We start from the raw sequence: 25,990 nt of genomic DNA, 5'->3' as shown, positions 1-25,990 counted from the left end.
GACTGGGCCTGGCATACAGGAAAATGGAGCCTCAGCCTCCTCCTAAGCCAAGCATGCCAAATTCTGTTTAGTACGCATAGTTCTAATAGGGGAAGAGATTTACCTGAATATCTGTAAAGGCAAATAACAGAGATGAGAAAAAAAGTCCACCAAAAAAAACTCCGCATTCACAGAAAAACAAAAAAGCAAAGCTGGAAAGAACAAATTTAAGTTTAAACACACCCTCAGCACATCAATTCAGGAGCTCACTGTATTTCACTGAGCTTACCTAGAACAGAAATCAAAGACAAACATTTTTATCTACTTCCTGATGAGTCCAGATTTACATTCATTTAGATAAATGAATAATAATCGGCAAGCTGTAGATTTGATTACACTTAGTTTTAAAAGTCCTATAAACCAGACACTTCTCCTCGAAACAGAAAAATGCACTAAGAATGAAGCTATCACACCAAAAAGCAGCTGTACTTCCTGTGGTTTTCCTGCAGCAACACCTCTCAACACATTTTAAAATGCAACAGTTGTTAGTGGCTGTGCTGCATGTGGCCTGCATGATCTGCAGTTCGCAGTTTATTATGCATTTCCAAATAGAGCCATTTTGAGGCATGACTTTGAGGTAAAGTGAGATGAGATCCAGAAGAGTAATTCTTACCACCATGCTTTACAGCTAGAAGATTATTTTTTCTGTCCCCATGCAACCACCAGGGCTAGGACTTGCTTTACTTGGTGTTATCAAGGCAAGCATTAAATATTCAGCTTCTCAAAGCTTACAATACTGATACAACACATACACAGCTCAGAGATAGCACTGAAATAGCTCTTTGCTGCAAGCTGGGCTTCATCAGTCATTCGGGTGTCTTACACAAGAAGCTCTGTTTGAGCCCATTCAATTTACTGCAATTGACTATCACGTATTACTGGAATTTGCATACATAGTTACAAAAGTACTGAATTTCACATGTCAAAGCTTACACAAATAACTCGGGAAACACTGCTTCAGGGCTTGCTTGTTACCCACTTCAATATTCAGTAGTTTTGTATCTGCACAAAAATGAAGGTTAGCACGTCTTTCAAGGGAGCAAACTAAGTAGCAATTTGGTAGGATTACCCGATGAAGCAGAAACTGGAAGTTTCCACATGCGTAGTTAAAAATTTTAGACAAATGTAATACTTGTAGCTTTACCAGACCATCCTTCAAACTGCTTCTTTCCTTATCATGACTTTCTAATAGCATAACTAAAGGGAAAAAAACATCACCCTATGACAGTATTAAAAAGACAGCTGGCATGGTTCTCAGGTTGGCTGTTCTGAGAGAAAGCATCATCTTGAAGGAATTTCACATGCTGTGTATCTCATAACAGAACTTGACAATACGTGCACAATTTCTGCAGATCAGCTTATTAGTATGAGTTGTTCAGGTTGTCAAGCCTGAAAAGCACCATGAAGGTCATGTTATAGTCGTCATCCAAGCATTTTTTGTCCAGTTTTCTCTTTCCTCTCAACACCAGAATGCAGTGTAATTACTGTTCCAGTGTATGGATACGTGAGGGACAGCCTCTGCAGCCCTAAAAATGAGCATTTCTGAAAACAGAAGCATGAACAACCAGAAAAAAAAAAAATATATATATATATATATATATATATTCTGCCTACATACTCACTGTTTACTACTGAAATCAGATCCCACATGGCCTAAAAAAGATTTCTCTAACTGAATGCTCTAAAGGAAAACATTTTTCAGATCATAAATATACACTTCCACAACTGCCTATTCTCTCTTATCAGCAGCTTCATCACATTACCCTATGCATTTTCTTCTCTGAACTGATAAAGTGATTACATACCTTAGATAACAGCAAAAAGCAGTAAGCTAACCCTGGCAGCTACTCTGCTTACTGAGCTGCCAAGCAGAAGCATGTTGATTCCAGAGCTGCTGAGACCCATTGTTTCTTTCAACAATGGTTGAAAGTACTTCACTTGTGAGTTCAAAAGATCCAAACACGTGAAGTTTAAATTTGCCTGATATCTCTTCCTACTTTTTGAAACAACAGGGGTGTCCTATCAATAAGCAGGACCACAACACAACACAAATTCCATTCTTCAATTCCAAAACATGTCAGAAATCTGCAGCTCTTTCAGGAAACACTCAAAAGTTCAATGATAAAAAGAAAAAGGAGAAGAAGCAGAGGCAGGAGGAATTTAGTATTTAAGACTATTAACTAAATCATTTCAATTCATATAAACAAACATGATGTACACAGAGTAGCTTTGCTTGGATACCACTCCCAATAATTTCCTGAGCAATGCACCATTTCGCACAGCAACTGCTTCTGGGCAAAGTCAATCATAGAAGAGTAAGAAAACTCATTTTTATTAGTCTGATCTGGTTTCAAGTCTATCCTTACGTCCTCCCCACAGTACGGTTTTTAATACTGATGATCTTTAATTCCCCTCTTTTGGGCAAACTGAAGCAGATGCACTGCAGCAGGGTATTTAAAATGCACAGTCAGATGGCTTGCAACTGCAGCAGAATTAAAATGAATAAACCCGCTTTAGCAAATTTGTTGCCCTTTCATGATCATCTCTAACCCAGCAGGATCAGAACCTCCGACATTCTCTGTAACGTCATGGCTAGATGATTATTTAACACAATAACTTACACCAGGCTAATACACTGATACATACCACTAAATCTGTAAGATGCAAAAAAGTGTACACAGAACAACACATACAATAGTCAAGAGTACAGCCTCCACATATGATGTTCCATCCTGAAGACAGCATTTGGTTGGCAAGTCTCAGGATACTCAGTCCAAAAGCTAAACATGACAAAAGTAGTAAATCTACTTCAACAATCACAAAGCTATCTGCACAATTAATGTAGAGGCAAGATGAAAAAAAGTGAATGACCCCACAAGTATTCACAATTCTGAACTCTTTTTCTCTTATTTTCTGTAACTATAAATCAAAACAAACCAAAGAACTGACTAAAACTCATAACACTTTAGCAAGAGAATGATTGTTTACTACTTTTGCAATGCCACTGAGAAATAACATAAAACTGAGAAGTGCATTTTTTCAGCCAAGGCGTGCCATTATCTCTTCCCCTTGTTTCAGCCACCTGCAGGTTTTGCGCAAGCAGTATTTAAAACCTTCTTAATTAGCTTTGATCAGAAATTTCATTTACACAATCCACGTATTTTCTTTAAGAGGCCTTTGCTAGAACAGCAAAGCTACTTTTTATTCTAGTTGCTTGCAGAAGTATTGCAAGGCAATAGAGATAGCAAAATATATTGCAAGAAAAAATAGTGAAAACATTAAGATACCAAAGTATTTGCATCTTCACTAAGCATTCTCAAAAGGCAGGTGGTTCTAGGAGCTTCAGGACCCATATGTGAAAATACTCCTTAATGGGAAAAAAAAAAAACAACAAAAACAAAAACAAACAAACAAAAAAACCCAACAAAATAACCCAACACTAATCTGTTTGCTTACCTACTTCTTTGTTTCACCGCTGCTGCTAAGTGGAAACAAATGAATTCATCCCTAACAAGGGAAAAACAGGCTGATTTAGAAAAAAAAAAACAAAAAAAACAAACCTTTCATCAGTGCTTAGCCAAATCTTAGATCATGACTCAGGTTCTCACATAAATACAAAAAATTTTTAAAGTCACAGATGCTTTTAATAGTCACTTGATCCTTTAGTTTTAAGCCTCACTCAGGGTTGATATTTGCAAGTATATTTATATGCAAATATAAGGTGATGAGCCTAAGGGGGAATTAAGCAAGAGAAAGAAATAGGATTTACAAGAATACTTCAAGCAACCCTCAAAGCTTAAGTTCAAAAACAAGTTAAAAGCATCAGTGAACTAAACTGTTCAACAACTACGCTGAGATTTCTTTACCCCTACTATTTTATGGCAGCACTTAGCTATGGAATGATGTGCATTTCTCAGAGTGGTACTGAGGTAAACTCCTTCAGCCCTTTTATTTTTAAAGTGAAACCCACACATCTGGTTATGTTTATAATCAGCATTATCTCACAATAGTCACTAAAAATCAGCAAGGTTCTTTGTTACATTTACTTTAAGGAGAAACAAAGTTTAACTAATTCATTTAAATTCTTTAATGTTATAGGTTTAAACTGCATGCCAAAGTTATAAACCACTAAAACGGAGAAAAGCAAAACCAGCCTTGGTACTGCAACACCTTGTTTCTAACTCATCACATTAACACAACAATTTTTGTTTTTTACTGAACTTTATTACATGATATTCAGATAATTTAAAAAACTCCACTTGCTTTTTTTTTTTTCTTAAATACTATGTAACATCAGTATTTGCACTTCCCCACGTTTCAAAAATGAAATTCCCCATCTTCAGTGCTACATTCTGGAGTTAACATGAGACTTCTGAAGCATGCTTGTACAGGAAAATTCTCATATTTTTACATGCTGCCTATGTGAATGCAACGGAACTCTTCTGCATGTGAGCATTGTTAAGGAACCAGCTCTTTATCACAAACAGGTGTTGGTGACCAAGGGTCGCATTGACACTTTCCCTCTAAAATGATTACATGAGGGCTTATATCAAGCTCAGCATTTCCACAACTAGCAGGCTGGAACCGTTTTCTCTGTGAAGAATTTTAAGAAAACACTATATATAATTTCTGATTCTGTCTTTATTTTCTCCTGTAAAATACATCACGTACCAATGTCTGTAAGCACAAGCATGGTGACAGTTTCAGTAGTACAGAAGCTAAAAAACTGAATTCCAGAACACATCACACATTCTTCCCAAAATCTTTTTCAAGTCCAAATAAAGAATTCGGAGCACACACCTGAAATTTATGGTTCAGTATACCACATATCATTCTACCACGATATCCAACTAGTCAGTACGACAAGGCTGTCCGACAGACACCTGAGATGTAGGAAAAGGTTCTGCATGCGCCTGCACAACGAGTACGTTGCTGTTGCTTTAAATGTCCCTGACAACATGCCGCTCCTTTTCATCCGCAGTCCCACAGCTCAGAGCCCCACTGCACCGCAAAGCCGGGCCGACACCACCAGACCACCACCCCCGGGGGCACTCAGGGCATCCCCTGCCCTCGGCACAGCCCTGCAGTAACGTGAAACAGTCCGAGCTTTGCAATCACTGACATCACCGCCAGACAGAGATTCGGCCCTGTGCCGTCTCGAAATGCTGCAACCCTCTCCTATAGAAGCGGGGAGGACGACGAACCCCGGCCGGCCGAACTGAGAGGGTCTGAGACGGAGGGCGAAGGAACGGGTCTGCCCGTTGCCCACCGCGCCCCAGCACCACTGCCGGCCCTGCTTCCGCCGCTCCCAGACTCGCCACAACGGCACAATGAGAACTTCTGTCCCCGCCGCCTCCGCCCTGCACCCACCTGCCGAGATCCTCGCCGGTCTCATAGTGCTCCTCCAGGTTCTCCTGCCGGAACACCGTCATGGTAGCGTCGCGCCACACCGCTGACCGCCGCCTTCAGCCCCTGCTCCACGCCCTCATCACCGCCACGCCGGGGCCGCCCTACGCCCTGCGGAGGAGCGCGGATGTGAACGCCCGCCCTCGGCCGCACCGCCCCCGACTCCCGCGACCCCCGCCCCTTCCCCGGGGCGCTGCCTGCCTGCCCGTCACATTCCACCGCGATTCCGCTACCCAGCAGCGGCTGGGCACTCCCCGGCCTCCCCGCACCTGACCCCGGCGAGGCGAAGCGGGAAGGAGTTTCCCTGCTTGCTGTCTCGCTGGGACCCTCCCGGCGGCAGCACTCGTTCCCCGCGACCGGTCGGTCGGAGCGCGATCGTTCGATCCCCTGCTTCCTCGTCCTCTGTCGCACGGCGCCCCAAGCGCTACGCGGCCGCTCCCGGCCGGCTCAAGCACAGCACAAGGCCGCCTCCCCTCCGCCAATGGGAAGGTGCCGCCGCCCCGCCCCCGGCCCCGCCGAGGAGAGCGGGCGGCGGCCGCGACTTGCCCGGCCCTGGGAGATGGCGGTAGCGCCGCCCTGGGTCGGCGGCGGGCACGCGCAGCCGCCATTGTGCGGGGGGCGCAGGCCGCGACCCTTCTGTACCCCGCTATCTCCAGGGGAAGCTGTCGCCGCGCCGGGCGTGTGGCCTTGGCTGGAGAGCTGCACCCGGCGTGGGGCGGTGTGTCGCTGGGCCACGTGAAACCCATCGCGTTGTTGCTGCTATGCTGCGTGCTTGCTGCCCATTTGTCCTTCCTTGGCTTCCTGCGCTCTGTGGCTGCATGGTTTTGGCCTGCCTTGTTCTGTAGCATATGGCCCAGTGCTGGGTTGGAACTTAGCTGCATACATTTCTTTATAGCTGCTGTGTTCCTTTCATCTGCACTGTTCAGCCCTGAGGGAGTGCATGGCGTCAGGTCACTGAGCAGCTTTCAGTTCCCATCTGAGCTTTGTGATTCTCAGAAAGAGGATTGCTCATCAGAGGTGAAGAGTTCAGCACAGCCGTGTGTTGTCACGCTCACTCATTTAGCATTTGAGAGAGCCCAGCCTTCTCTAAGCTCAGCACCAGGTGGACAAAGGCCTGAAATCTCCCGAGAAAGTCATGATGTGGGCTTGGATGAGTGTCAAAATTTTCTGTGGCCCAAACATTGTCCATGAAATGGAGGCATAGGCATAGGGGTTGTGAGGTGCAGTTCCATCATGTTGCCTCCAAGGACTGCACTGCAGGCACTGCACCACCAACATGGAAATAGTCAGAGTAGCACTGCTGTTATACAGGAGCAAGGCGAGCAGACCTGTGTACATCCCATCTTCTATGCATTTGTCTCTAATGGGCTTTCATGACTCACACATTTGAGGTGTTGTTTGCACAGCTCAAGAATCTTGACAAACATTGGGTAAAAGTTCAGAAGTTCCTTTTGGTTTTGGAGATTTCTTCTTTGATGGATGCAAAGACAATTGCTGCAGCCAGCCAAAGAGTTTTTTGGTGATTAATCTTCACATCTTTTCTTCTTGTTTTTGTGTTGGCCTTGGGCTCACACAGGAGTAGCACTTGTTGTCACACATGTATTTTGCACTACCGTCACTGCTCGTGTATGCAGCTCAGGGTGTTCCTTGCAACACAGCCCTGCACCAAGTGAAGCAAACTCAGTGTTGGTTTAGACAAGTGCTCACAGTGGAATCAGTGCACTGTTTCTGAGAAAATTACCTAGATGCATAGCATCAGCAGAAAAAATGCATTGCTTACAGTGCTTGTCTCATTTATTTAATAGCTGTATGGGAGGCTAGGCCTGGATTTTATTCATACTCAGGCCCTTCATTTGCAGAAACAGTTGTGTCTGAACACTGTTGCAACAGCAGCACACCAGCTCTGCTCTGCATGGTGCATGTGGGCCTAGTGGCAGGTCTATACCAGGGCATGTGTGAGTGCAAAGGAGACATTTGCCACTCAGAGCACCATCTCTGCATCTTTAGGGGGATACTTAACAGGTGGCACTTGGTGCAGGCCATTTCAGAGGGTGTACATACTATGCTCTTGGCAGGACTACTGCAGTCCTTGGTCTAGGTAGAAGACCAACCTTCTAGCTGCACCTTCAACATTATTCTTTACTTCTGGAGACAGGTGTTGGATTGCACGTGATGAATGGGAAAAATAATGTAAAATTGCTGACAAATGTAGTTAAGAATTTTGATTGCAGTTTATGCTGTCAGGTTTTACACTGCATTGGATGAAATGTAGCTGACATGCCAGAAGGCTGTGCTGCCATTCAGCAGGACCTGGACAGGATGGAGAGCTAGGCAGTAAGAAATCAGATGAGGGCTAGAGTTTTGCACCAGGAAGGGATAACAGCATGTATCAGTGCAGGTTGGGGGATGACCTGCTGGAGAGGAGCTCTGTGGAGAAGGACCTGAAAGTCCTGGTGGACAATAGGTTGGCAGTGAAGCTATGTGCCCTGGTGGCCAAGAGGGCCATGGGATCCTGAGATGCATTAAAAGAAGAGTGGCCAGCAGGTCAAGCGGGATCTTCCCCCTCTGCTCTGCCCTCGTCAGTCCTCACCGGGAGTACTGTATCCAGTTCTGGGATCCTGATGAAGAAAAGACGGGGTTCTCCTGGAAAGAGTTCAGTGGAGGGCCACAAAAATGATAAAGGGCCTGGTGCACCTCTCTTATGAGCAAAGGCTGAGTGACCTGGATCTGTTTATCCTGGAGAAAAGAAGACTGAGAGGGGATCTTATTAATGTTTATAAATATCTAAAGTGTGGGAGACAAAGGGATATAGCTAGCCTCTTTTCAGTGGTTTGTAGGGACAGGGGAAGGGGAAATGACCATAAACTTGAGCATAGGAAGTTCTGCACCAATATGCGACAGAACTTCCTCACAGTGAGGGTGACAGAGCACTGGAACAGGGTGCCCAGGGAAGTTGTGGAGTCTCCTTCTCTGGAGATAATGAAGACCCATCTGGACCCCTACGTATGCAACCTGATGTAGGGAGTCTGCTTGGGCAGGGGGGTTGGACTCGATCTCTAGAGGTCCCTTTAAACCACTACAATTTTGTGACTCTTTGAAATGTTGTCTATCTTGGCTTTAGCAAGACTTGACTCTATCTCCCACAGTATTCTCCTGGAGAAGCTGGCAGCTTGTGGCTTGAACAGATACACTCTTTTCTGGATAAAGAACTGTCTGGAGGGCCAGGCCCAGAAAGTTACAACTGCTGTAACCAGTCACGAGTGATGTTCCCCAGGGGTTAGTACTGGGGCCTGTCCTGTTCTCTTTCTTTGTTGATGACCTGGATGAGGGGATTGAGTGCAACCTCAGCAAATTTGCAAATGACACCAAGCTGGGAGGAAGTGTCAATCTGCCAGGGAGTAGGAAGGCCCGACAGAGGGATCTGGACAGGCTGGATAACTGGGCTGAGGCCAATGGGATGAAGTTCAACAGAACCGAGTGCTGGATTTTACATTTTGGTCACAACAACCACAACGCTAGAGGATTGAGGCAGAGTGACTGGAAAGCTGTGTAGAGGGAGAGGATCTGTGTCAGTTGACAGCAAGCTGAACATGAGCCAGCAGTGTGTCCAGATTGCCAAGAGAGCCAATGGCATCCTGGCTTGTATCAGAAACAATGTAGTCAGCAGGACCAGGGAGGTGATTGTCCACTTGTACTCGGCAATGTTGAGGCCACAGTTTGTTAACAGAATTAATAAAGTGAAAGTAACTCCTTGCTTATGTTGCTGTAAATCAGGAGTGGAACTGACTCCGGTAAGATTATCTTTAAATAAACGAGGATTAGGTACAAAGATTTATAACAAAAAGTGTATTTGCGAAGGACTGGATTGTGCCTGCCAGTTTACTGTGTCAACTAGTATGCATATATTTTGCTATGTATAAAATAAGCTTTCTTTTTCTCAATAAATATTACAAACAATTCAAATTTGTAGAGAGCCCTTGTATGTCCAAGCACTGTTTAGTGAAAGGAAAGCTACAATATTTTTGCAAGCGCCTTGATTCACAGCACTTCTCAGGCACTTTTCCACTCCATCTAGCACCCTTTTCTACATTCAAGCAAACAAACAGAAACAAGTACAAAAACAAACAACCAAACAAAAAAATATCACTAACAACAACAGATAAGGAGGTATTTTAAGTACATTGCTGTACAATAAATATTATCAAGATTACTGGCTGGTCTGTTTCCATCATCCAGGTAAGATGCCTCTCCTAATAATCTAAGATAGAACTGACAGTGAAAGATGTGAGTCACTTAGAAGGGCTATTTTTTATTTTTTATTTTTTATTTTTTTTGCATATGGCTTTCTTTTTAAGAGATCAGTGTTTGCTTCTGACACGACTATAAAAGCAATTTCCTGTGATGTTTTCTGTGCTGATTCACAGGTTTTCCCATACCTATTTTCATTTTTCACAAAGTACACTGTCAGCCCCAGGAAGTTGCTATTTTGTATGCTCTGTATAACTGAGACACTCAGATTGGGCAAACCCAGAGCATTGCTATTACAAAAGGAGCTCCAAACATGCCAAATGTTCCTTTTACAAATGTCACAGATAGTGGAAAAAGAAAAAAAAAATATAAGCAAGTAGCTGACAAAAGAATTGATTCATCAGGAAGTATTGAGCAAGGCCTTTGAGATGGTTCCCCACCACATCCTTATCTCCAAATTGGAGGGATGTGGATTTGATGGGTGGACCACTCGATGGATTTTAAATCAAGAAATTTGTTGAAAGGAATTTTAAATTTAAGAAACTGGTTGAAAGGCCGCAGACAGAGGGTAGTGATTAATGGCTCTATATACAGGTGGAGGCCGGTAGCAAGTGGCGTCCCTCAGGGGTCTGTCTTGGGACTGGTCCTCTTTAACATCTTTATCAATGACATCAATGATGGAATTGAGTGCACCCTCAGTAAGTTTGCTGACGATACCAAGCTGAGTGGTGTGGTTGACATGGTGGAAGGAAGGAATGCTATTCAGAGGGACCTCAACAGACTTGAAAGGTGGACCCAGGTGAACCTAATGAGGTTCACACAGCAAAGTGCAAGGTCTTGCACTTGCGCCAGAAGAGTCCAAGGCATTTATACAGACTGGAAGGAGAAGCCCTTGAAAGTAGCCCTGTAGAGAAGGACCTAGGGGTTCTGATGGATATAAAACTTAACATGAGCCAGTAGTGTGCTCTTGCAGCTCAGAAAGCAAATGGTATCCTGGACTCCATCAGAAAAAGGGTGGCCAGCAGGGACAGGGAGTTGATTGTCCCTCTCAACCCTGCTCTTGTGAGGCCCCATCTGGAGTACTGTGCCCAGGTCTGGAGCTCCCAAAACAAGAAAGACAGATTTGTTGGAGAGGGTCCAGAGGGGAGTGACAAAGATGATCAGGGAACTGGAGCACCTCCCCTACGAAGACAGGCTGAGGGAGCTGGGCTTGTTCAGTCTGGAGAAAAGAAGGCTGCAGGGTGACCTCACTAATATAGATAATATATTCAATACCTAAAGGGAGCCTATAAACAGGAGCGGAGTCAATTCTTTGAAAGGGTAGATAACAGCAAGACAAGGGGAAATAGTTTTAAGTTGAGGGAGGGAAGATTTAGGTTGGATGTCAGGGGGAAGTTCTTTACAGAGAGAGTGGTGAGGTGCTGGAACAGGCTGCCCAGAGAGGCTGTGGATGCCCTGTCCCTGGAGGTGTTTAAGACCAGGTTGGATAGGGCTCTAGGCAATCTGGTCTAGTATTAAATGGAGTAGTTGGTGGCCCTGCCTGTGGTAGGGGGATTGAAGATTTGAGGTCCCTTCCAACTGTCATAGTTTTATGCAGCAATGATCTATGGAGGAAAACTTATTTTACTAACTATGATATCGGAATGCAAGATTACACAATATAATACCATTTAATTGAAATTGAGACTAATAAATCAAATAAGATAGGAGAGAGAGAGAGTTCCTGAGGCTGAATCAAACCTGAAAGGCTTGGAACGGCTAGGAAAGCACCCTCCAGCACCCACTGCAAGGCAGTAAGAGACTTCCTCACCCGGAAGAGCCAGATCCCATGACTTCCGTAAATGTTAGAGGAATAGGTATCCGGAATTGGAGCATTAACACTTTAATTCCCAGTGCACTACCTGATGTTATGATGTGGAATACTGAAAACCAAAAAACGTAAAACCATGATACCAACCCAGGCCATTCTGTGATTCTGTGTATTCAACACTGTCACTGCCCTCATGTCAGTGGCACAGGGTAAACTGGACAGGCTGCAATAATAGCTACTTAGTGATTTGCTCAATAAAATATGATTTTGTTAAATTTTTTTATAATTTGTCTCATTGCTGTGTTTTGAAAACCACAAAGATGACAACATAATTACAATGATGGGATTTGCACCTCCAGAAGCACTCAGGAAAGATTAATGCCTCCTGTAATTTCTAAGTATTTATGTAAGTTCCTCACAGAAAAAAATGTGCTCCATCTCCCCAGAGAGTTGCAGCTAATCTAGGAACTGCTAATTCATGTGTTTATTCATAAGGGGTTGTATCACATACATCCCCGCAAAGCAGCTCCTTGACAAGACGATTAATTGAATGCCTGACTTGAGCTGCAAGTAGCAGATTATCTAAGCTACTTGAGAGTCTAAGTGCACGTCAGTATCTCCCTGTACAAAAGTCCAGAACCAGACTCCTGACAGAGCGCTCTGGGGTTCAGGTCGTCCAAAAGCTGAATGTCACTCCCTCTGTGATGATGCCCTTGACAATAGCTGCCAGTGGAAAAAGGAAGGCTTGTATCCATGGTAGTTGTGTCTTTCCATGATGCTGAATTAAGGCTACAAAAATGTCTTCCAAATGACCCAAGGATAGCAACTAATCGCAATTAGAACTAACCAGAAATTACATATATTTGGCTTAGAATTCTTTGCAAGTATTCTTCCGCATAAACTTGTGCTATTGTGTATTTACTTAGTAGAAAATCCACAAATGATAAATTTTATTTTTGCCAGAACTATGTCTTTCTGAAAAGGTTTACTCAAAACATTTTGACAAAGATTTCTTAACAAGCAATTTCAGCAAGGTAAAATGTGTAATTTGTAGTTGCATTTAGTTAAAATATTGCTCTTAATAACATAACTCTGTGTTGCATATAGGATTAGATTATCTAGGAGACAAAATATTTGTCCTAAAGTATCATGAGTTTTGGAGTTTTGACTTCAGGCTCAAACAGATTACTTCCCTACGAGAACAAAACCCATCCATTATATAATTATGTATTATAAAAAAGTATTTATTTAATTTTATGGTAATTTTTACTCTGTTAGTGAAGAATAAACCTACACTGGAAAGAAGAAATCAAGAAAGCCTGTTCTGCAAGTCATTCTCAGTCTATTTCATGAACTCTACAGGAAAATTGAAGATCCAGTTGTCCACACAGTACAGTAACAGTACAGCACACTGCACAGTAAAACTTGAGTTTGGATGACATGCTGATATCTAGATGCACATGCTTAAAATTAAAAGTAGTCAGTACTGCTGTTGTAAAATGATAGGTTTTGTATTGACTTTTTGCACAATATGCACAAGGCAGCACATGCTGTCCTACCTTCACGTTTCCTCCTTTTCCTTTTCTAAGAAAATCTCTAGTATCCCAATCGTGAACCAAATGAAAAATTCAGAGTACCTACACATAAAGGAAAAAAAGTTAATGTGGATAATGAAATATCTCTAAAAGCTTTCACTCAATGACCACAAATGCTTTACAAATATCAGTTGCTTTGGTTGTCCTTCACATCGCCTCTGTAATAGTGATGGCTGTTAAGAAGTCACACTTGTACATGCTGCCTGACAGCAGCTGAGACCGGAGCCACGCCAGGGCTGGAGGTGTCAGCAGTGGGGACACTGTCACATCCCAGCAAACCTCCATATATCAGGCATCTTCAGGAATGGATATTTCTCAGATGGAGCGACTATTGTCTCTTCTGGCGCATCACTATGATACGTCACTGGGCCTTCTGTAGCTCCAGATTCTTCTGAAGCTCTTTTTCCAATGATGACAAAGACAGACTACTCCTCTGACTGAGATAGGCAACCCACTGTGCCACTGTCTGTTCTTGGGCCACTTGTGTCTTAGAAGGTGAGTCAGATCTTTCACCCATCCCTGAATTTGCAAGGTCATTTTAATTAGAATTTCAGCTGTTTGGGTTATTGGCTCTACTGCCTGTAATGAAGAGTAGTCAGCCAATTATTTTTCAATCATACTGTGCCTTTCTTCTGCTCCATGCCAAACCTGAGATCAGAACCCAACTGGGGTTCAAACGGAATTCTCGTGCTGCCGTAGACCCCAGCAAAACCCATCCTGAGTTACATGGACTTGCTGGAAGGCCTCTTTTTTTGTTCTCCCTGCTCCCATTTTTGGCCTTTCTTTGTGAGTCACTGTAAAGGCCTCAGCAGCTGCACTAAGCAGGGTATGAAGGAACACTAATATCCCAATATACCCCAAAATTCTTGTGGTTGCCTTAGCGCAGTAGGGACTGGGAACATCTGAACATTGTCTGTTATCACACTAGGTGGTACTTAGGTCTTTCCCAACCAAACTACATCCAGGAATTTTGTTGACAGGCCTGGTTCTTGCACTTTCTGTGTGTTTATAGCCCACCCTTTCTCTTATGGAGAGGTAGTCAATAAGTCTGTTGCCTTTCCTAGTGCCTCCAGTGAGTCAGACATCAATATGAGATCATCAATATAATGGTACAGTTTGATGTTATTGGGATTATTCCAGTCTGCTAGGTCTCACACCACTGAGTTATGACAATACGTACGTGAGTGCACATACCCTTGAAGGACAACCTGAAAGGTTCACTGCCTGCCTCCCCATGTAAATGCAAACTGATCTTGTAATTCTTCAGTGATGAAGAATGAGAATACTGAAGAATGCATTTGCCATGTGTAGGACACAGTGGTAGGTTTCTAGCTTCCAACTTGGTGTGTCCATCAGGGAGGGAATATTGGGTATGGCTGTATGAATGAGTGGCATGACCTTACTCATTTCTCTGTAATTCACTGTCATTGTCCATGTGCTGTCTGACTTTTGTACTGGCCATGTGGGGGAACCATACAGGCTATGTGCATATCTATGCCCAGTAGATACTTCAGGACTGGGGCAGTAGACACCTTGAGTATAAATACTGGGGTGGGAGATGCCCAACCCCCAACTTCAACCATATCTGGGTTACAGGGATAGTCTGTCCCCAAAGCCCACCAATCATCCTCTTAGCTCCCTGGAATTTAGTTGGATCACCATAAATAACCAAGGTTTCTGCACGCATGTCTACTAATACCATCACTTGCTCTATGTTCTTCTGGGACCAAAAAATAGTTAATTCAGCAAAGGGCCTCAGTTCCCATCTGGGGCCTTGTATGGGAGCTGCTGAATCATGGCCTGAACCTCTGATTGACCACCTGATGTGAGCAATGAGTCAGCCCTGGGAGCACAAGTGAAGGTAATTCTGGCTCCACCTCTCCTAGACCCCATTTAAGAGCTGACTACTAGTAGGGAGGGATCTCTTTTGGAGATCACTCCTCTTGGAGTCTTTTCAGCAAGCTCAGGACAAGGGTAAACTTTCCATCCATTCTTCTTTGATGTGATAATAAGTTTAGCCTAACTTTCCTGTATATTTCTTAATTATAACATCTGTATGTTCACTGATTATACAGGCCTCTAGATGCAGTGGAGCTGGCATCCCCTATCATGCAAGTAACCTTGCAATCACCAATTCTTTTTCCTCAGGTGGCTTTGACATTGTGGCCATAGTCACTTGAGGAGAGTTTTTCCTTTTGTTAGGAACTGTGAAATCTTTTATTTTCTTGTTGGTACTTGTTCAATAAATCTTATCCCTGCTTTTTTGGGGGTGTTTTGGAGCTTTTGATTTTCCTTTAGCTACCTCCATATCTGAAGGACACGACTGGATGGGTGATCAATCTTTGCATATTGAATTGCAGCCTGGGTTAAATTGTTAAACATCTGTTTTTAGGATATCTATATGGATCCTGATTGAGAAGTCTGCAGTGTGGGTCTCCTAGTTTTACTTATGGGGAAGACCTCTTCCTCTTCCAAGGTCAGGCTATTGTGCCTGGTCTGAAGGTGTTCTGTTTGTCCTAGATAAGCCACCAATTGGGCAGCTTGTTGGACAATGGTCTCTGAGGTTACCGAACGGTTTAGTATGGACACTAGTGTGCCATACTAGTGGGGAGGAGCTTATTGTAAGATGAGGTCCCTCATCCCTGCTAAGAACTTAACCAGGTCTGGACTCTCAAGGGCACCATCATAAATTGCCTCCTTTATTCCCAGTTCTCTGTTATATAATTTGAAGTTCTTCCATCAACATTCACAAACCAGTATTTATTGAGACTGCTTTTATTTGGCTTTTACTTGGCTACGTGATTCTACATGCAGCCATTATCCATTGAATTAGAGAATGATTGCATTACAATCACATATAATCTTTGTCTGAGGGCCAGATGTGTGTGGTGATGGATGCAAGTTTAGAAATCTCTGGTCCTCTAATAACCACACTTTCAGCCCCCATATCCTATAACCTTAAAAGCCAAGCTGGTATGCTCTGTCATGATCTGTTTAAATTGTTCTAACAAATTCATGAGTTTGGCAGCTGTGTATGGGAATTCTGTCATGTAATGTGGGCAGAGGCCACTGCTCAGGTGACAACCCCACTGGTCCATCTTGGATTTTCTTTGTTTTTTTGAGTAATTACTGGTCTTATTTCAAGATGATCTGAAGTCCCCAGATCCATTGGTTGCATTTCAGTCCGCTTGATTTTCTTTTTATATTTAGATTCAACTAGGATCCAAAGATCCTGTTGATCTAAGTCCTTTTTCCCTTCTGATGATATAGTCCTTAATTTTAGAGAGAAAATGCCATACAAAGATGAGGCAGTTTGGCTCACCAGAAATGTAATTTTATTTCCTGATTGTCTGATACATGTTTTTAAAAGCTCCTTTTCATCTTTTAATCTTTCCTTACAGGAATGATATGCATTAATAGTTAGTAGCAGCAGCCATGCTACAGCAGATGCTGCTACTACTCTTTTCTCTGTTAGGAATGTTTGTTCTAATTTATTCAAAAAATCTGCCATCTTGGAAGGGGATTTAATAATGGACCATTATCCCTCATAGGTTCCAATTCTACAATAATCCATGCAGCAGTCTGACATTGGGAACCAAGAGTTTCCCCCGGGGGTTCCTCCTTTTGGGTATTAGAGGTTCCAATGACCAGCAAGAGCAATAGTTGTGAGTATAGAAATAAGGGGAAGAAGATGCTTACATTCAGAAGACCTCAGGTGAGTGGGGATCTCCAGCAAGGTACCTTTTCCTCTACTGCCAACCTTCTAATGAGGTCTGGGAAAGGGTGGAACCTGGCTCCAGTCACTCTGGTCACTCAGGTGCACAGTGTGCACTTACGCTCCCCTGAGTTGGCCCTGCCTTCCTAACAGGTACTCAATCACTGTTGCACCTCTGTGTGAAAAACTTCCTCCTAATATCTAACATAAACCTCTTGTCTCAATTTAAAACCCTTTTTCCCTTGTCCTATCACTATCCACCCTTTTAAGAGGCTGTTCCCCCTCCTGTTTATATGCTTGCTTCAAATACTGGAAGGCCACAATGAGGTCTCTCCAGAGCCTTCTCTTTTCCAAGACAAACAAGCCCAGTTCCCTCAAACTTTTCTCATAGGAGAAGTGCTCCAGCCCACTGGTCATCTTAGTAGCCCTCTTCTGGACCCATTCCAAGAGCTTCCCGTCCTTCCTGTACTGGGGGCTCCAGGCTTGAATGCATCACTCTACATGGGGGCTTCTCAAGAGCTGAGTAGAGGGGGACAATCACTTTCCTCTCCCTGATGGCCACTCCTTTTTTAATGCAGCCCAGAACACAGTTGGCTTTCTGGGCTGCAAGCGCACACTGCTGGTGGATGAGAAGCTGGATGTGAGCCAGGATCCTCAAGTCTTTCTTTGCAGCGATTCTCTACTAGAACAGGTTGTCCAAGGAGGTTGTGGATGCCCCATCCCTGGAGGCATTCAAGGCCAGGCTGGATGTGGCTCCAGACAGTCTGCTCTAGTTGTTGGTGACCCTGCACATAGCAGGGGGGTTGACACTAGATGCGCATTGTGGTCCTTTTCAACCCAGGCCATTCTATGATTTCCATTACATGCAGTCATTGCTTTATACTTAGAAATAATGATGAGTAGTATTTAGCATAATCTGTTTACACACGAGGCATGGAAATGCAGGCTGGATGTGGGGCATAACCCCAAATGCATGTATGTGTATTTAATTGCTGGATGCTTTTCTTTTTGTCTGCATGGGTTTTTTGTTTGTTTTTTCTTCAGTTAAACACAGTTGAACTGAGCATGCAGAATGCCTGTAGCTGCAATCTGACTTGCACAATGTCATACCTGAGTTTAGCAATGATAACTGTACAAGAACACTACCCTGGCTTAACTTCCTTTCCCTGATAGTCACAGATACTGCCTCTGTCAGTTCTGTGAGTCCAGACACCTATATGGAAGTGTTGCCTGTGAGGATGCGCTGGGAAAATCTGGCTGTGAAGTCAATGCTTTCAGCAGCTCCTCCAGATTTCACATTTCCATGGGGCTGGCATGGCAAATACACTGTTGGGGAGTCCATATTAAATTCTCAGCTGCTACAGCATCATTGTCTTTATTGCAAAGCAACATTTGCCAAGGGAGCTTCAAAATCTTTACGCTGTTGATCAGGGGCCATGTACTCACACTGGTGCCATTATATTCTGTCACCCCTTTTGTTATGGATTAACTCACAAAGCAAGGCCTGAGCCAGAACAGGTGAAGCTGGTGTTATTTCATGGTGAAGCTGTGGGAGACTCCTTTTGTTTTAAGATGTTGAGGAGCCATAGGCAGTGATTTGGAACTCATGGAATGCAGTGAATTTACCTGGCATCTTATCCTGCAATGGAAGTGTGTGTGGTGGAGCACTCTCCAGCTTCTAGTGAAATGCTCATGTGCAAAATCATTAGCATAGGAAGAAATGCCTATTTGATTGTTTTGCAGCATTTACTTTGCATATTTTCAACCCTAAGCAAAAGATCCCTAAACACAAATCCCTAACACATATGTCTGCATGAAGTTTTCATGAAGCTGTTTGGGAGATGGTGTAATCAAATTTGACTTTTTTTCATGCCTATGCACTCCATCTGCCTGTCTTGCCTATTTGTACAGCAGGGAATGAAACATTTCTACTGCAACTTCTGCAGAGAGAAATGAAGTTTGCACTCCATCTTTTCGTGTGCAATTCCTTTGTTAAAGGACTGCCAAAACCAAACTGGAATCCTCCAGTGGATTTGTGTACATGCCATGAAGATGGTGACCCTAAATACAGCAGGGGGGTTGAATCTAGATGATCACTGTGATCCTTTTCAACCCAGATGATTCTATGAAGCATGGCTGGAGCATTACTAAACATTTGTGAGCAACTGACTCCACCAGGCAAAGGGGGCTGAAAAAAGCACAAGAGGCTTCTGTTCTGCAAGTGACGCTTGATCTTGGTGGGTAGATTATAAGATAGTGTGAATTGTTCAGGTACTCTAATCAGGTCAGTTGAAGTTCCCTGTGTACTGGAAAAGCCCACTGTCCTACTGAAACACCACTTCAGGGCTGGACTCTAGCTGCACCTGGGAGATAAGCAATAAAAGACAATGATGCTTAGTGCTGCCTGGCCTGCTCTTTCCCCTTTATTTCTCTGGCTTCATTGTTAGCTAGAGATCATGCAACTTAAGCATGTTCTAGCTTACCGTGGATGGCTGCTGAGACCAACTGGTTGCAGCAATTTCCCTGATGGCTCTTCTGAGCTGGGAGTAGACTCAGCCAGAACAGTAATCTCCAAAGCATGTCAGGGTGTAGTGGTGGTGTGAAGCCAGCAGCACCTCCCTTGCCATGGGATACAGAATATGCTAATAGGATCTAGGACCTGTTTTTCCCTGCTGAAATAATCCCTGCTGGCATGCACTTAATTGATTTATTGCAGTCTTTTTTTCCTTCTTACTGTATCAGATAGATCTGAGTGGACTCCGTTGCTAATTCAGTGTCTGGGATGGGTCAGTTATTTGTTTGTTTTGGTGATGATTTTTTTGCACAGTTTTCAGAGGAGAGGTACCTGCTACATGCCCACATACCCAATTGTCTTATTAGGCTTTTACATCCTTAGTCTTGCAGGGGCTTTCTTTCCTACTGCTAATACCCTGGAGGCTCCTCAGCTGCAATAGAATGTGTGTGACAAACAGTGTTCTTACGGTCAGTGCTGAAAATGTTTTTCCTCAGTGACTGTCACAGTTGCCCATGACAGTAGACAGTTGTTATGGCAATCTGCAGGTTCTACAAAGCAAATCCAGAGGTCTGGCTGCCAAACTGAGCACTGAATCTGTCAAAGCAAGGCCACTGCTCTTCTGGGTAAGGGCTGGCACGCTTGTAACCATGCTGCTGGGTGAGCAGTGAAGTGCCTTGGGGGATGAAGTCCTTAAATTCTTATTAATGTGCCAAGATAAATGGGTTTCTGTTCAAACACAGAGTCTTCTGGCTTTAAGATATAGAGAGGAGCTTGGTTTTGTCCACTGTTAGAAATCAGAATGCAGTTTTAGTATTCCCAGCATAAAAGTAGCACCATGCCTCAGTTATAGTTACGATAATCATACATTATTTACATACCTATTGCTTAAATAGGTACTGTTGTGTCCATAAGGAATTACTAAATGGTCAGTGAGCTATCAAACCATCCTGTTCTTAGATTAATAAAGATTAATAAAGGTATGCATTAACAATGCTCTCTTTTACCTGAAACCATATTTAGTAGCTAATTTAACTGACAGACATAGGTAAAGGGTTCTGTCATGCATCTTTTTTCCCTTTGATTTTCCAGCAGCTATATGCTGTTGGAAAGACCTAACACATAACACTGTGCAGGTGTTTTGCAGTGTATTCTATTTAACCAACCAGAAACTTTTGTATTTATTTAAAAAAAAAATTGCTCCGCAAGAAAGCTGCCAATAAATAAAAAACATAAATATTTTATAAGAAGACCAGTGAGGGAAAAATGTAATCAGGTTGTTCAGAAGAAAAGATCAGGCACACTAAGAAATTCTGTCCTGAAGACTGAGAATGACTACTGAAAGCCCAGTGCATATTGACTGTGGGGGGAAGAGACCTCAGCTCTGAGCGGGCTGGAGGCTTGTCCTGTGGCCAGAGAAGGAGCAATGCTGATGGAGGTGGATTGGGTGGAGGCAAGAGGAAGGAGCTGGTACCTTTCTGTCCTCCTGTAAATCCACAGCAGCACTAGCTCCTTTTTCAAATGAAGTAGAGAACATTTAGTAATGTTAAATATCCTAAAATTGTCCTGGGCTAGTGTAAATCAGTGCAATAAACTGTCATGCTGCCCCAGTCAAACCTACAAGGTTTGACCCTTGTAGAAGGTCAAACTTCTACAAGGTCAGTTTTTAGAGTGAATTATCTGTTTAATTTAACTACTCACTTTGATTGCGGAGATTTAGTGTTAGAATATCATGTAGGAATTCATATTTGTAAAAGTACTCATATAGCTAAGCTCGAAACTGGGTGCTCAAGTGGTGGCTGGACATAGTTTCAAAAAAATCACGACCCCCAGGCTGTGCCACGTGCTCTGTGTACCTCACTGGCCCTGCAGACTGCTGCAGAGGAACCAGTTTTGAAGCTCTGTGACTTGAAGGTGTGGTGGCATGCTGGGTTAATTAATGCAGCAATGCTTAACATCAGGAAATCAAGCTTCTGTTCTAGACCTGTAATTGTTCTGGCAGTGCTCCCAGCCCTTTGCTGGGGCCTGCCCCCAGTGCTCTCAGCTCTCCCAATACAGTCTATGCACAGTGAGTACAGGCACAGGCCTAGGATTGCATCTGGAGGAGCACCCCCTAGGTGGAGGGACCTGAGCGGGGGATGTGATGTCAGTGTGCCCTGCACATCCTCAGCGTGCTCAGGCCCACTTGGCTCTGTGAACCTGCCAGCACGACAACTGCCACATCCCCAGCCCTGAAATGTGTGGCCAGCACTTGTGGGGGTGGGAAGGGAGGGCTTGCTGATTATTGATGGTTAGGAAAGTGGGTGGTGATTGCACACTGCGGAAGGCTAGAAGAAAGGCAGGTATGGTATAATTTCACCCTGGGAATCTATTGCTATGGGAACAAATAATAGATTTTTTTTTCTTAAATAGAGCTCAATCCAAAAGCATCATAAAAATCACCATAGGTGATTTTGAATGAACTTTCTTCTTTGTTTGCTTTATTCATTTGTATTATTGCTGAAATGTTTATAAACATAAAAAATAAGTGGTTGTGACCCACAAAATTTCCTCTAAATGAAGTAGAGTATTGTTACTGTAGCTTTATTTCCTTAATATGCAGCCACACTAAAATTTTCAGCTACAGACCTTTTACAGTTTACATTCCATTTCCAGCATTTAAACTGTTCCTCCAGGATTAAACAGATGTAGCTTAGATCTAAGCAGATGTAAGCTGAGGGCTAAGCATGCATAATTTTTTGTTTCATAGACATAAAAGATTCAGGGAGGTGATCACTTTTCCTCACAGCCTCTTCAGTAGGCACTTGGTGGTCACATCGGGATGTGCTGCTAGCTGCATTTCCCTCCCTTTAGTGCCTCAGTGATGTGGTTAGGACGAGGTGGCTAGCAAGGACATCTGCAGTAATTTCACCTCATCTGTGAGAGAAGTGAAGCTCTGAAGTGACTCAAGTACAGCAACAGAGCTAACCACATTTCTGCATGAGGCAGCTTGGCCTTCGGTCAGAAGACAAGGAGGATGCCCTGGAGCCAGGTGCATGCTATGGGGCCCCATGCCAAGCATTGAGCTCTGACACAGGGAGCAGTGGTCAGTGCAGCTTCTTTCCCTCCATAGATTTTCGGTGAGAAGTTGGAGCTGCTTCCTTGATGAACCAAGGATTAGCCGTACCTGTGCTATGCTCTTCTGATTCCCCTCGAGATACTGCCTTTGTTTCATCCTTTTAGGCTTCATCCTGCCCTGTTTTCCTGAGGCTTGCACTATGCTAATCACATATGTTATTTCTTTCTTCAGACATGATATCTACACACTTGTGTTTACACTATTTTAGTGCTACAACAGAAGTGACAGTGTTTTTCTTTATATCATTTATGTATTTCACAATATTTGGAGGCTATTCCTGTAATAGTTAAATACATTTTTTAAAACATTTTTTACTTTTTTTTTCCAAAATAGAACATGGCCAAGAGATTTCTGCTGCCATGGAATGCCATGAGCTCCATGCACAGAATCCTCTGGGAGTATCAGTCACAGCAACAGTCAAATTAGAACTGTGGTAAAGAAAGGCAGCATGCTTACAGCGAGAGGAATCAGTTCAAGCAAAGCAGTTGTGATCATTTTGCACAATAAAAGCACAAACAAAACAAACTCAAAACTAAAACAAGAAATAGAGAAGAAACTAAAGAGGACTGTTGACTGATTTTGACAGAATTCAATGGTATGCAAAGAGATAGACCCCTTAGCATCCCATGGCATCCTTCCCTCTAACATGCAGATGAGAGGAGACAAGGGTACTATTCTGTTTAAAACTGAGTTCAGAAGCCACCTAAGTTTGTCTGGTAGGTACTTAAATGCTGATGTCTGTACTTTCCCTGTATTTAGCATACACTTTTAGAAAATTACATTGCCAGGTTCTTCTTCACCTTTGGACCACTTTGGGAAGTTGCCTGGGGACCTCTATTGCATGTGACAGTCTGAGGTTGGCACTGACCTTACACAGGCAGCTCAGCAGCACCCAAGCTGCTGTTTGGCAGCAGTAATGCGGCCTCAGCATGTGTTGGGTGTCCTAAGATGAGAAGATGCAGGTCTTCCTAGGACATATGGAGATGCATTAATGTGATTGGCAGAGCAGCCTGAGAGGAGTTGTTATGCTGAAAAGCCTTCTGAGACCAATTCTTACTTCTCTCCTTAAGTGTCTTGCTCTAATTACAAGTATACAACCAAAGAACTGTCCAGCAGAGAGGACTTCTACCATGTAATTACTGCTCACATGAACTGTTATGCTTATGTCTGGATGGCAAGTGACTGAATTACATTTTCATGACACATCTCGTGAAGAAGTGTAGATTGGTCTCATGAAGATCAGCTTTTAATAAAAGCTTTTAATACTTGCTATTCTTGTTTTCACAACATACCCAGTTCTCCTGTGGGCAGGAGACCTGAACTGAAGCCTTGGCACTGCCGCCAGTGGCAGCACAGTGCTGCCAGCTTCTTCTCTCTTTCCTGTTGCTAATGGAGTGTAAGATGAACAGAACATTCCTGTGTGTTTAGACAGTAACTTCACAATAACTGATCTTTTTATAAAAACTTTTTAAACATTAATCAGTCGGAGCTAAATTCATCTTTACTGTTGCTGTACTGCAAGCAGTAACCTTGTGGCAGGCATAAATTTTCCCTCTGTGTTCTTCAAATGCTGATATTTATTGGAGAGTCCTCTGTGAATATTGCAGTATTTTTATTTTGCTGTTAATTCAACCTAACTTACAATATTTTTTTAAAAAAGCTGTGTTTAGCATGAATTGATTTTTGTTGTGTATCACAAGCTTGGAAGTTATGACTTCTCGTTTGTATGTAACAGAACAGAAAAGTAGCAATTTTACCTTCTTTTAAACAATACAGATTAAATTTGTCTTGTATCTGTGTAGGTTGCAATAAAAGTTCAGTTGTTCTATAGAAAAGCATTATTGAGTTGAATAGGGAAGAAATAATTAAGATTCCACAGAAATTTAGCAGTTAATAGGTTTGCTGAGAATTACAACTCTGTTGTAGCACTCTTTGGGTTGTTCTAAGCATTCTACAGAAAGCTCATCACCCACCTATTAATCTCCATAGAAATTTTTCCATAAATAATGTTTTTTAATGTATTGGGGCTGGAAGAAGTGGGCCCCAGGGGTTAAGGAGCACAATCCATTTGCTGGACTACAAAAAGATACCATTTAGTTTTCCTTATGCCCCATTCATCCCTCTGGGATGGCAGTGCAATCTAAAACCTGAGTGACATTAAAGCAGTGCAGTTAGCCAGCATCGCCATTGTATCAAGAGGTATTTATTGCAGCTCTGCCCTGAGAGAAAGGAGAAGCGAAATGGGATCCTCATTCTTACTTTTTCCTCCAGATTAAGGCATGTAGTGATATGATCCACAGTATATGGCAAAGTTACTGCTGCAGTGCTGAGCACTATTCAGAGGCCAGAAAATAAGATGACTGGGTTTTTATGTTCTCGGTAGTGTAAATGCTGGAATTGTTCCTGCCTGAGAGCTGCAGGAAATCCTATTGTACATTCAGGGATTGCACTCCTGTGAATGGCACTGAGCTGGTGTGATTCAGGTATCATAGCAACCTCTATGAATCACTATCTTTGTTTATCTGTGACTTGATTTTATAAAAAAAACCAAACAGCTGGCTTTGGGCCCGGCCTTTCACTTTGCACTGAAGTGAACAGAAGGGCTGCAGGAGTGGTCCCACGAGCTTCAGCATGAGTCACAGTGGGAGAATCAGCTCCTTTTGTACTGACTTCTCTGAAGCAGGAGCTGTTTCTTGCCATATGTCTGCATAGGGATTACCACCTACTGAGTTTATGACAATTATTAATTTTTAATAATTAAAAGGCTAATTTTTGCAATTACATGGGGACTAAGGAAATATCACTTGAAAAAATCCTTCCCAAATATGTTACTCTAAAATAAATGAATAACTAAAGGAAGTGATTTATGGAGTTATGCTGCTTGCATGGAGTAATTCTCGCCTTCCCCTTTTGTGCTCACCGGGATGTGGTGCACTCAGCATGGAGAAGGAGGTAACTCAAGAGGAAGTTAAATTCCTTCAGTGACTGACAGTAAGTGACCTGCTTTGCTCTTGTTTACTGTCATTTTCTCTGGTGGGCAAAGGAAGGGAACCTCTGATCTACACGCTTCTCATTGAGCTTCACACTTCCTCCCTCCCTGTCATTTGCAGTAGACTTAGGGAATGAAGAGTTGGCTCCAAGTCAGGCCCAGCAAGCAAGCAAGCAAGCAAAGAAGTGACATTGATATCCTGAGGCCTCTTTGTCCTCTGCTTTGCCTGGTAAACACAAAGAAGGTGGTGCTGGGATTCTCTCCTATGTAGAGTGAAGACAATGCCACGTAGAAAAATAACTGTAGTGCAAGTCCTTAGGCTTGTAACTTTTGCTTGAGCTATTTTATACATGAAATTCCTGAGCAAGAGAAGAAGAATCACCTTTTTTTTTCTTCTTTATTTTCCTGAGAAAAGATACTCTGCCCCTGTGTCAAGCATTAAACAGAAAGGGGACAAAGAAGAAAAATAATGAATTATCACTGTGACCAAACAGAATAAGGGTGGCTAGACATAAATTTCTACTCATTTTCTCTGCTGTCATTGGTATTAATTCAAGA

The 25,990-nt window shown here is 43.0% G+C and overlaps 1 protein-coding gene across 2 annotated transcripts in view; it reads right to left on the bottom strand.

Moving 5' to 3' along the window:
- Nucleotides 1-5,964, bottom strand: part of DAPK1 (death associated protein kinase 1) — a 92,030-nt gene extending 86,066 nt beyond the window's left edge. For both annotated transcript variants that reach the window (XM_085212899.1, XM_085212900.1), the window contains exons 1-2: nucleotides 5,715-5,964; nucleotides 5,410-5,556 (exon numbers count right to left, since the gene is read on the bottom strand). In XM_085212899.1, coding sequence (XP_085069025.1) covers nucleotides 5,410-5,471 — 62 coding nt within the window. In that variant the 5' untranslated portion in view covers nucleotides 5,472-5,556; nucleotides 5,715-5,964. The remainder of the gene's footprint in view (nucleotides 1-5,409; nucleotides 5,557-5,714) is intronic.
- Nucleotides 5,965-25,990: the final 20,026 nt, after the last annotated feature.

This window comes from Meleagris gallopavo, chromosome Z, assembly GCF_905368555.1.
Source record: "Meleagris gallopavo chromosome Z, MGAL_WU_HG_1.1, whole genome shotgun sequence".
In the NCBI taxonomy this organism is placed as follows: Eukaryota; Metazoa; Chordata; class Aves; order Galliformes; family Phasianidae; genus Meleagris; species Meleagris gallopavo.
Note: the sequence above shows the minus strand (reverse complement) of the source record. Positions and strands in the feature narration are given on the sequence as shown.